The 13,154-nt window shown below is 44.4% G+C and overlaps 1 protein-coding gene across 1 annotated transcript; it reads right to left on the reverse strand.

Annotated features, from left to right (window-relative positions):
- Positions 1-474: 474 nt before the first annotated feature.
- On the reverse strand, positions 475-12,596 carry LOC308111498 (AP-2 complex subunit mu-A). Its single transcript, XM_080466432.1, has 11 exons — positions 12,414-12,596; positions 10,717-10,838; positions 6,236-6,501; positions 5,891-5,986; positions 5,408-5,536; positions 4,154-4,298; positions 3,171-3,290; positions 2,309-2,444; positions 2,128-2,225; positions 1,858-1,969; positions 475-1,559 (listed from the first exon to the last, which is right to left on the reverse strand). The coding sequence occupies exons 2-11, from the start codon at positions 10,788-10,790 to the stop codon at positions 1,425-1,427; spliced, it is 1,311 nt and encodes a 436-aa protein (XP_080322558.1). The 5' UTR covers positions 10,791-10,838; positions 12,414-12,596; the 3' UTR covers positions 475-1,424.
- Between the last annotated feature and the right edge of the window lie 558 nt (positions 12,597-13,154).

Consider the following 13,154-nt stretch of genomic DNA (forward strand, 5'->3'; position numbering starts at 1 on the left):
GCTACTGTTTTATAGTATTCAGCTATTCACTCAATGTAGTGATGTCATTCAGATTGTTACTAAATAGTGACCATTAAGGTAAAGGAAGCATAGTAAGTGCAAGGCCATTTATGTAAGAGTGGTGCAGAAATAATGGCGATAAATGTTTCGATGACAAAGTTATACAGCATATTACATTTCTATAGTCACAATATGCATGCAGTTTAAGGTCTAAGGAATAAATTAAAGTGATGAATTTAGCACTGAACCTTTAATGGACCATGAACGAGAGGAGAATCGGAGCGGCAAACACATGACACGTTATATTGAGGTATCCAATCCTTGTATATTGTGTAGAATACTAATCATTTGAAAACAAACTAACTGGGCCCCATTCACTCTTTGAAACCGACTCAGGAGGAAGCAGTGGTGCAGTTCAACCCAGAGACCACCTGAAATAACACTCCCATGAAAACAGACGCACAGACACAGAGGGCGGATTTGGTTACATAGTCAGATTTTATTGGACAGAACGGTCACCAGGGCTACAAACATGAAGAAGCAAGACAGTGGCGAAGCAAACGCCAGGGGGAGACCTCACCTCACTGCAAACACTGCCGGGGCCTGATCTGAGTCACATTAACGTGATTGTAGTGCCAAAGAAACATTTCAGGTATTTGGGTCACGAGAAGCTCATCGGGATGACGTGAAAAACCTCAAACTGTCTGGAATGTTGACGTTTTATTTTTCTTTCCCGACTGAATAGCAGAGTGGAATAATGGTAGAAAATGAAAGATACGGCGGAGAAAATACAAATACAAGGATCTTTTGTATTTCTTGCTCTGAGTGGAAAATATTGCGATTTCAAAAGGACCTTTCCCCTAAAACACACATCAGATAGATTCTTTTAAAGGGCAGACTGAGACGGAGGTTGTAAAGAGGAATTCTAGCAGGATTCATTGTAAACCACAACAGCTACAAACCATCTTGTTTGAGAGAGTCTCGGGACGTGTGGAACCTCTACAGTGACTGAAGAGCAGAGAGTGGAGCAATAACACTGAATAAACAACAGAACCTTCAAGCCTCCCGTCCTCTCCCCCTGGACCCCCCCCCCTGCATCACTTGTCTTTTTCTTTCGGACACCAGTTGGTTTACGTTTTTACTCATCACTACAAGATATATACGATACAATGGTTCACATTTTGCATATATCTGTGCATTATACCATATTTACTTTTTTTTATTCCTTTTTCTTTTAAAACAATGTAAATTCAATCTCCAACACCTAGTTAGGAAGGGTGGGGGGGGTGGTGGTGATGGGAGAAGCAATAAAGGGTCGAGGGAAGAAGTGAGACAAAGTCGGGAGGGACAGAAGAAAAAAATCTTAACGGGGTAGATACTGGGGTGGGAAGTGGTCTGTTCGCTGCCTGACGGGGTTTCGACTTTTAGCAGCGGGTTTCGTAGATGCCGGAGCGGCCGATGTACCGCACCCATTTGATGACGTCGTGGTCACTGTAGTTGAGCTTGGACTCAAACACCTTCAAGTAGCGCACCTTCAGGCCGGATGGAGCGAAAGGAACCTGCGGGGAGCGGAGGGAGGAAGGTCAGGGCGTGCGGGGGCTTGTCGGGCTGCAGACTCGCAGCGCGAGCTCCGAGCAGGAAAGACACGCGTTCGAGCCGCTTGTGATCAGCCTTCATGTGGCAGAGCAAACCTGTGTGACATCAGCCCGAGGGTGTGTGTGTGTGTGTGTGTGTGTATTAATCACTGTTGTTGGGACTGAAACATGTTTACACAATCACAACATGGGAACCCGTCCTCCTCGTGGGAAGAGAAGTGGAGTTCCGTTTCACAGTTGCACTCTTTCAGGAAGGCATTACCTCAAAGTTCATAGAGATGGGAGGCCGGGCCCATTTCTTCTTATCGTTGGTAGGCAGCAGCTCAATCTCGGCGCTGATCTGAGATTCCTTCATCCCGGCCATGCGTTTGATCCTGAACACACACACACACACCATTTCAACACAATGTGCAAAGACACATTGAGAAATCCATTTGGTTGCAAAAGACAAGAGGAGCGCAGACGCGAGGTTAAACAAACAAACACCACGGGGCTGTTAAACATTGACGGGGGAGGAACGGAGGCTACTTACTTCCAGACGATGGCGTTCTCACTGGCCTTGTATTTGGCTTTTCCCTTCATACAAATCACCTGCACACCACTGGTGTTGAGTGGTGTTGGGATGCGCACCTGAGAGATGGAAGAGGAACCACACTTCATATTTTTGTTTATATTGGGGGGGGGGGTGCAAAAAGCATATCAACCGAGCTGACCTCTATCTTCTGAGCCAGCAGAGAGGGCTTGAAGTTGGACTTAATGACCACCTTGACCTCCAGTTTGGTGCGACCGACCTCCCTGACCAGAGGAATAACTCGGAAAGGCAGGATGATGTCCTTAGTGGTGCGATATCTGCAGAAACGGGGGGAACGCATCCATGTGACAAATCTAAGAACATTTAAAGGAATACGACTCTAAACCACCGAGATCAACTCAACAGCTCCAGCTTCTTGTCGTTTTGAGACTTTTGAACTTAGTGAGTTATTAACAGACTGGAGCCTCTCGTCTGGTCTGCGTCAGGCCTCCACTCCACCACACACATATCAGAGGTCAGTTAAAGTGGAGCAGAGAGGGGGGAAAATAACAGACAACTTAAAAAAGGATCACGCTTGTCTGCATCACCCTTGAAAGAAAAGCTCAACACTTGCCGACTGGCCTTAACAATCATTCACAAAAACTGTAATCCTATCAATTATATTGATGGTTTTTGTGAAGCTAAAGTAAGATAAAGAAACTTTTATAGTTTTTACTCCTTTGTTGCATTTTTTTAAGAAAAATATTAGAAGAAAAGCGTCTAATGAAGTTTAAACAAACGCTGTCCGTACATGACTCAAATGTTAGACAGGAGCTGGAACTGGTCAAAATAGTTGAAGTCAGACAGCCTGTACTCCCAGTGGAGTTCATTTAGTTATTACTGAAATAATCATGGGTTGAAGAACTGTATACTCCTAATGATAATGACAAAATGACCAATAATTGTATAATTACAGTGGAAATCTTTCATTCACACCTTTAGGTAACTACACAGCTGAAGTCGCTGGTTTCTTGTGTAACACGTGACACAGGTGATCTACTGACCTCATGAGCTCGTACTCTCCATCGGGGGGGATGAAGCTGATGCTGCGCTCAGAGTCAAACTTACTGAGTCGCACACACTGGTGGAAAGTGCAGTCATCGATGGCTATGGACTGCTTCCCACTGTCAGCAGAAGAAGAAGAAAAAGGAAAAAAAAAAAAAAAAAAAAAAACATTAGAAAAACACAAGAGACGATGAGAACAGCCCAGAAAATGTTTTGGAAATTATACATTTCTCCCAATTCGAAAAAAAAAAAAAAAAAAAAACTACAACTCTCCCTTTGAATTAAAAAAAACAAAACAAAACATCAAATCATGAGAACACACAGAAACACGACTGCTAGTACCAAGACATGTGCACCTGGTCGGGGTTAATGTTGCTATTCGGTACTTAACAAATCACAGTCCATGTTAGGTGTTTGGGTGGGGGTGGGGGGGTTAAAGGTCAAGCAGGTGGGTGTGGGCTAATAAAACAAATTAACCAGTCTACAAAAAAGAATTAAAAGAAATAAATTAGGAGACAACACACCAGGCAGAACACCAAAAGAAATAACAGGGCGCGTTTCACTTGTGTTGAGTGTGTGTGTGTGGGGGGAGCCACAGTGCATGAGATGTACACCGAGGGGCCGACACCAGACAGGGGTGTGTGTGTGTGTGTGTGTGTGTGTGTATATAAATATATATATATATATCGGTGTGTGGGTGGGGTGAGGACACTTCAGTACAATACCTTCCTCCCCCTAAATCACTGAGGTACAGCACATAGAAAAGAAAGAGAGGGAAAGAAAGGAGAGATGCATCCAAAAGGAAAGGAAAAAAAAAAAAAAAGTAAATTATAAAAGGTTTGTCTTGTTGAAAACAACAAGACAACAGTGATAAAACACAGACAGCGGCCTCAGAAATCTCAACAATGAAGCTCATTGTCAGGATCTCAGTAAAATAACTGAAATATTGAAGGAATTCCAGCTTTGTTTGCGATCGGCTCACCTCTTCCCCGCATCGTCAGAAGCTCCTCCCTTGCCCTGTTTGTCGATGACGATCTTGTCGTTCATGCCGAATTTACACTCGGGCATTCCACTCAGGTAGCTCTTCATCACCACTCGGCCCGACACGTGGGCGCTCAGGACCTGGCCTGGAATGAGAGAAGGGAGAAAAATGTGTGAGGAACCATTTTTTGAAGAGCTCCCCGCTAGTAATCTGAGTGTGAAGGGAATCGAAATGAAGTGCGTTCTGAAACACGCAGCGATCCGCCATCATCATCACAATGTTGTCGACTGAAAGTAAAACTTTTCTGAAACGATATCGTTTTGTTTCCCGTCGATTGTTGAACGTCTTAAACAGGGCCATAAACACCAGGAAAAAGTTGTTCTTGAAAATAGTGCAGAGCACCTTCAATATATTAACTGTTGAATTTGGGAGGGTGGCCTTGGCTGAAAGTGAAAGCCCAAATTTTCTGTGACTCTTTTTTTCCCACCTCATTTCTAAGTGAATCTGCCTCAAAAACAAAAAAGTAAAGGAAGCTGGTTTCTTTTAAAATATCATACAATTTTAAGTTGTATAAAATCCTGCCTGACTTGATAACAAAACTTCTCTCTTTGCCCCGGACTACTCCCATCAGGGTTTTACTATGCTGGTTTCATCCAGTGTTTCAATGTGATCTCGCTGTATTCGCCTCTCTTTTTCAGAATAAAGGCAACAAGACTGTTCAAGACTAATGCTGCTCTGAAATGCACAAGGCACTTTGGTGTCCGCCTTCAGTCTTCAGTCACACTGCACAATAATGGCCGCTTCATCCAAAAAAGCTCAATTCCCTACAGGCTCCCGTGAGATAATCCATCAACAGAACTAGGATCGCCGTGCCTTTATGGCGACATCTGTTCACAGACGGACTAGCACATCTTTGCACATATTTTTTAAAAAGCCAATTAAGGCTCACCTGATTAAAATCTAATCAGTTCATCTTGAAATGAGAGCCCACATGTGTTCCACATTTAAAGGAATTCCTTCAGGCTGTTTCGGAGACAGTGTTTGCAAAATGAGAACTTGCCATTGTAATAGCTTGTGCAGAGGACAAAAAAGGTCTGGTATCTTAAATTACTCTCACACAGGACACACCTTTCTCCACCTTTAACTGAACATTCGGACTTGCTGCCGAGAGAAAGTTAAATTTCAAGCATTAAAAGGAACATTGCCATTAGAAGAGCCTCTCCCCCAGTCGTTGGTCCTCTGTATGAAACACACCTTGTGGTGACATGAGCAGATTGACGCTTTCCAGTACGTCCAGGAAGAGCTCATTGCGGCGATACTTGATGCCCTCGCGACGCCAGCCGATCTGCCCGGTCACCTGGCTGGTGATCTGAGACTGCTCCTCTTTTGTCTGGGGGACAGGGAGCGAAACCGTATCACCACCAACAAGAAGAAAAGGCCGACAGCAGAAGGAGGGCGATGAAAGGGGATCATTAGTGCGACAGGGAAGGTGGAAAGCAAATGTGACGGGGTTCACTATGTAGACAAAAGTAGAATATCAGTGTGCGATTACCTGATGCTGAGGCGTCCAATGACCACAGTGGGAGGAGATGGTGACGGGCAAAACAACACAAAACAGGAAAATAAGTTATTAAATTATTAAAGTACATATACATCACTCATTAGGTCCTATTGGATCGAATCAAGGTTTCATGGTTAAACATCTAAAACTAAAGTAACCGGGATCCAGGGTGACACTGCTCTTGCTGACCTGCCCCTTAATGCCCTGCTGGGTGATGAAGGTCTTCAGTGCTCCAGTCTCAGAGTTCTGGGGGTAGCCAAAGTCCAGGATCTCTGCATGAACAAACAGCAAGATCGCGCTGGGTCAGAGATAAGAAGGACGAGAAGGGAACAACTAGAACACACACGGGTGGAGGAGGAAAGCAGTGTGGACTGAATCAGATGGAAAACATTTCAGAGGAATGCAAACGAAACACATTAATACACAGGAGGAAAAGAATCCAGCGCACAAGATTATGACGTCTTCTTGTCCCACCTGAATCCGTTGCTACCAAATTAAAAGCACAGCCCCCCCCAACGTACCGTCCAGCAGCTCATAGATGAGCACAAAGTTGTTCTTGATGTTCTCCTCGCTGATCTTGCCAAAGTAGGCCGTCATGACGTCACACATTTTGTAGAGGAACTCGAACACCATGGCAGCGTTGACATTCTGCTTGGTGACCGCCGCCAACCAGATGTTGGAGCGTTTGACATGAAAGAAGCTGGTGCGGGCGATGTTGGTCACCGGGGATCGAACTTGCTGCCGGGCATGGATCACGTTCACACGGAACGCATCCACGGCATTGCGCCTGGAGAAGGAAGGGAAGAGGATTTGAGACGGGAGGCGACATGCTTTTATCCAACGTGTAATGTCGCACCCTGTGACTTCATGGGGAAATATTCTTGCAAACCGTTTGAGATTAATGAACTCCAGACCCGAGGAGTGAACCCAGCCATTTTAAAGAGTCCTAAGCTCTTTCAACATCGACACTTGGAGCTGGAATATTATGAGGGACAAAAGGGAGTTTTGTTTAGCGTAAATTTGGATAATTACAGGAAGGAAGAAAACAGAAACCTTGATTTAACACATGTGATCACAGCATCATGAGACGAGAAACTAAGTTCCATACATAGACATTATGACCATGCACAGGACAAACACGGTCCTTCTTGGGATTTTACTTGAAGTGTATGGAAGTTTCACAGTACACGCCATCTTATTTCTAGAGCGACTCTTAGGAAACTCAGCCTCAATTAACGTGGATTTATGGATAAGGGGGATTAGCGTGAAGGATGCAACACGTTACGACAAGAGAATCAAACCCTCTAGAGAGAAGGATGAGAAACCCCGTGAGGTCCATTCCCAGGTACCAAGACCTCTTCGACAGTTCAACATAGTGCTAAACAGTCAATTATACAGCTCCTTTATTGTACCAACTACTCCTTCTGAACAGCACCACAGTGAACACGACCAGACACGAGCGACAATAGCTATGACGTGCTTCACTATGAGGAAATACCCTTATTTTGTACACGATTCCCATATGCCACTGCAAATTAAGCAAAACGAAGTAAGACTCGAGGCAGAGCTGTGAGAGGGAAACAGTTCAGTGTTTCATCTACTTGAGAATCAACAAACTATTGATTTGGTGCAGTGCAGATGTCGCTTTGATCGTCGCGTCACTTCCTGCTGGGTTGTTATCCATTGTAGCTCGTAGCAGCAGTCAGACTGCGCGGCGTGCCGAGACAGCGGTCAAGACACTCTTCACACTGTGGAAAGGATCTCTCAGGCCATGGCCGACAGTAAACCCCACTCATTTCAACGTTAGAGCAGCGACTTTAAGCCCTGAGCAAACATGCTTAACTTTTGTCTGAGATCAAGCAAATGGCACAGTGCCTTAAGACCCCATCTGCTTTGTCAAGTAAATTATTTAGGCTGTTATAAATTAAACTCTCAACAAGGACAAATTCTAATAAAATTCTTCCAAAAAAAGAATATTTATACATAAAGAATTCAAGCTTAGCCATTAAAAAAAACAGGACACTCTCCATCAAACCATCTCTAAATTTGTTAAAGAGGAGGAAAAAAACAAAATTAATAAAAAAAGGATGAGGATTGAAATAAACCCATCATTTGACATGCTCAGACTACATGCTAAAAGTGCTAACTTTGAAACAAAGTGTGGCGGCTGTGTCATTTCTCTCGATTCTTCAGTTGTACTTCAGTTTACTTATCACTACAGTACCAAGACAGGTGCCTCATGCTTGGAGAGCGTATCAAGGACTCGACCGTGGCGTTGACAGGCATGCAGATCAGGGTATCGGGGCGGGGGCGGGGTCATTGATTGGTGGCTGTGAGGGGGAGGGGGTCATGCTTTCGAGGTTAGAGCGTCTCTTACCTATTCCTACAGGGGCCAAGATGAACAGATGGAGGAAAATGGTGATACAGAGAATAAAGAGGAAAAAAAAGGATGAAGTAAAGGAGGAGACAAAAATGCACAAGAGACATTTTCGTGCATCATGTAGACAGAGTGAGTAACATGGTGTTTGTAATAATGCTGCCTTTGCTGCTGAATATGTTGGGGAAAAGGTTTGCATCACTATACTACCGTGCTTCACTGCTGCTATAGTACAACAGCACAGCAAGTGTTGAATCCTTCATTTGTAGTAGTGTTTGTATGAAGAGGATTAAATTCTACTTCAGGTATAAGGGGGAAAAAAAAAAAAGAAGAAGAGTAAATTTGCTCCTAAAACCTCAAAGCACATGAACAGCAGGTTTGAGAGACACTTAATTTGCACTGCTGCAGTCGCACGGGACCACCAGAGGTGACGCTTGTGATTTCAATGAATGTTTGAATAAATTTGAAGAAAAGTGCAATAAAACTTCACATGGTTTCTCTCAATTCCCTGCTGAACATTTCGAAATGATATTCCTCGTTATGCTTTGTGGAACTGTGGCAACACAGTCTTGGATTGAATTTCTATTCAGGACATTTGCAATACATATTTCAGGAAGCAGAGACAAGCATCTGTGCCATTAAAGGACCATGAAAGACACATGATGGAAAAAAAAGAACCAAGGCAAAACCAACAAGTTTACTGAATGCTGCTACACACAGGACGAAGATGGAAGGGACACCAACACACACACACAAGTCTGCACGACACGGTCGATGTCAGACAATTAACTGGTAGGGAAGTGCTTCAGCCCGATAATGCAACAAGCCACAACAAACAGCTCTCCAATGCAGCGTCAACCGTTTCTGCACTTCCTTGTTGGCGTTGTGAAGCCTCACATACCTCAACATCCGTTAAAGATAGAAGTCTTTTTCAGTATCTCCACAAAATGCTGTCTTCAGAGTGCGACTCAACATCGCTGCTGTGGACTCATAAAGCGAATACCGTGCAGGTAAAGTCATTATCTTCCCTCATACACTCGTCATACCTTTACAACACTCTGTAAGTCTACAAGACACTGACATGAGACACTGGCCTGGTGTCACTTCAAGCAAACAGCTTCCTCTGGACCTTCTGTCCATATAAAGACCCTGACTGGACAGACCAGTGGATCGATGTCACATAAACCAACAAGAAATGGAAAGAAAAAGACAAATCTTCCCAATGCAAGTGTAAGAGGTATCGTTCGTGCTATAATCTGAGATTGAAGCCCTCCGTCAGTCAATGTAGATATTACCACTGACCTGACATCACTTTTTATTTTATTACAAAACCTTTGTTTGGGGTCCTTCCAAGCTAGTTTTTAAAACTACAGCAGATCTTCCACATAATTGAGATGTTGCAAAAGACACTTTTAGGCCATTTTCAGCAGGTTTTTTGTAATAAGCCAAAGATTAACCTCTCAACACTCCATACAATGAAGAAACTGACATACCGGTAAGTCAATTTATTTAAGGCTTGAAATGTATCTGTTGCTTTAAATATTCAATAAGAAGTGTAACTTGGTTATATAATGACATGTCTTTTTTAATAAAATGAATAGGCTTTTAAATTTGAGCACACTTAAATAGAAAAATGTGTTTTTTGGTGTAATTTCAAAGTTTAACATGTGAAAATGCTCTTTTTTTAACGTAATTGCTTTAGAGACTGTTCAACATCAAGTAACTATAACAAAAGTAGCGCTGTTTCAGTGGTTTTGCTATGTGAACCCAAATGGTAAGTGACGTATGCAACGTATGCCTTTAATCAAACATCACTCTTGATATCAATACAGGATTCAGCTGCCTCAGCGGTCACTGAACCGTGGAGCTCATTTGGATCCCAACTCTGCAGATTGGTAAACAGCATGGACACGTCAAGGAAGCTGGTTCTTGAGCTACTTCTTTTTGAGTGTAGATAAAAAGATAACACGGCATTTCATTCACAACACCACCACCTCATAACTGCAGGAGAGCGAATGCTGAGGTGTATGTATGAGTCTCTGAAACTGTCAGAAAACATCCAAGTGTGCTGAAAACCACAGTAAAAAGTTATTTCGATTAACATGTCACACTGCCTTGATGAAAACAGAACTGAGGTGTCCTTAAAGCACTCTCGACTTTAAACTTGGTGAAACCGACCTGAAATGGACTACGCTGATGTGAAGGGAAGGTGACTTCACTTCCTTTCAGTATCACTCTCCCATGTTTGATAATAAACTTGTTTTGTTAGACGTGTCAATGCATGAGTCAAGGATTTCCCCCCCAGAGTGCAATACAAGGAATGATTTGAAATGGTTAAAGAACCTCTAAAAATCACCTCATACAACCATAAGAATCGGTCTGTCAGCACCAGTTTTTTTTATAACTTCTTCAGCATAAATCTAAAAACATTTTGCGAGTGCTGCAAATGTAATTTTAATGTTTCAAAGAACACAACCCCAAAAATGTATAGTTTGTTTGAAAATGGGACATAATCCTCTAATCCGTGCTCCAATCCAACCTGTCTGTCCCCATCAGATCAGGCCTTCTCACTGGCCCGAGGTTCCCCCACAGAATTTACAATATATCTGCGCCTGTGAAACATACCCGATGTCATCTCGGTAGACACGGGAGATGAGGACCTCCCCCTTGTGGTTGTAGATAAACAGTCCTCCAATCATTGTGGCTGCTTCTCAATCCCAACTTGCCATGGTGAGACCAAACCCCTCCTGCCGGGAGACAGAAAAGAGGAAACCGAGAGGAAGGCAAAAGGGGAGATGGAGAAGTGAAAGCAGTGAGAGAGTGACCGACAGTACAGAGAGGCATTTGTTCCTCACATCCGCTTTATTCCGTCTTTCTTGGACACACACACACACACACACACACACACACACACACACACACACACACACACACACACACACACACACACACACACACACACACACACACACACACACACACACACACACACACACACACACACACACACACACACACACACACACACACACACACACACACACACACACACACACACACACACACACACACACACACACACACACACACACACACACACACACACACACACACACACACCTCTGCAGCTGCATCACTGTGATGGTGACTCATTTTTTGGATGCATGCACATGTATTCACTGTGCAATGCAAAAGAGATGGCAAACCCCTTCACTACTACTAACCTCGCTACAGGAGGAAAACACGGCCTTTTCTCCCATAGTGAGATTAACTGCAGATTAGCAGTCACCAGTGTGAAACAGGATGCCACAAGGTGTCAAGGCAGAAATCCTTCCTCACCGTCAGGTGTTTAAATCTGATCAGCTCACATGAACTAAGTCAACGAGTGAGATCAGAATTTGTACACAATAAAATCCAAACAGAGTCGGTGCTTTCGTTCTTGACGGTTGATGTGTTTAAAGATTTAGCGTCCAAATCTCAGGAAGCTGCCCTCGATCAGGAGTGAAGCTTCTGGAAATCAAGAGGATGAAGGGCATGCTTGAAATTCCTCGAAGACTAGATTCCTGACGGTGCACAGAAGATGAAGACACAACACGTTTTAGGTGTCTAAAGGCACATAAAGTCACTGTGTAAAGACTCTGCTGAATCGTGACCGAATAAACCGGGTACCGGGCCCGAGGGGGGTTTTAATCGCCCTTTTATTGGCGAAGTCAAGATGTCTGCTCACTCGGGCCATTTCCCCTGACGTTAGTACATCTTTCACAGACTCACTCGATCCGCGAAATTCCCGGATTTTAGTCCATGTTGAGTGGCTCCAGTGCTGCTCGGAGCTTGACCTTCAGCTAGGACCGGAGTGATGGAGAATACGCCGAATGAGAGGGAGCTAGGCTAATTTAGCTCGGGAGAGAGCGGGCAAGCTGGCGGTGAAGCGGCGTCGAGTCGAGCGGAATCCTCAGCGGCCTTCCGGCGACAGGAAGAACCGGAGAGGATTCACCGAGAACTGTGGCAAATGCACACCAGACACCGTGCAAGCTATTTGACAAAAAGAGGAGCGCAGCGATAATAGGCGAGTGAGATCACTCACAAACGACAGAAAACGAATTAAACGTTATTTTAGTTTGAAGAGAAAAAACGCGTCTGTTCCGTTATCGCGCTAATGTTCGCTGCTAACTTGACGTTAGCTTAGCAGAGCGACAGGCTAACATTAGCATCTCCCCCCTCCGCGGATGAAACCGTTTCTCCGTTACCAACCAACAACCGGGCCGCAGGTGGCGATTCAGACGAGGAAAAAGGGTCGCCGCCCCCAGCTCCGGTGGTCTTACCCGAGTTCGTTCGCGGACGCCGCCGGTCTTTCGCTCCCCCAGCTCGGCCTTGGATCTAGCCTGAGTCGGATCCAGTGGCTTCCCAGTTCACGGCACAGCCGCTAATTCCGCTCCTTCCTCCTGGTGCGCGGATGGCTGTCAGCTGACCCGCCGTCCTTACGCACGGCCGTTCCGCTGTGACAGGAAAAGGCGCGGCTGGAGCGCTCTAAAGCCGCACCCAGGCCGTGTTATTGATAAGCTGCACCGGCAACTGCCCCATTAATATCAGTTTCGTGACAATTGTCGTTTTAGACAACAGCGTGTACAGCGAGCCCAGTTTATTATTATGGAAATCCTATCATAGTAATTCTATTACCAATGTGCGACCTTTGCACTTACCTATTAAGGGCGGAAATTCCACTCAAGACATACTTGTTTTGAGTGGGTGGTCTTATTTAACTTTGATCTGCAGTCAAGTTTATTTTTTTGGTCAAACTCGTGTGGATATGCTTTCCCCCCAGCTTCAAACCACAGGGAATATTTAGCATTAGACTCTCAGTTCTGAGGCAACTAGAGGTACACAGGCTGATCTTTTGCACACACACACACACACACACACATCTGTGCACCAGACAGCCTAACCTTCACATTCCGGCCCTGGACAGCCTGGAATCTACTTCTCTTAATTACAAATGTGACCTGGGGTAGTATCAAAAAGAAAAAGCATTGTGTTGTAGTTTGTTCACAATCTTGCACACACAC

The sequence above is a fragment of the Lipophrys pholis genome, assembly GCF_963383615.2.
Source record: "Lipophrys pholis genome assembly, chromosome: 1".
Taxonomy (NCBI): domain Eukaryota; kingdom Metazoa; phylum Chordata; class Actinopteri; order Blenniiformes; family Blenniidae; genus Lipophrys; species Lipophrys pholis.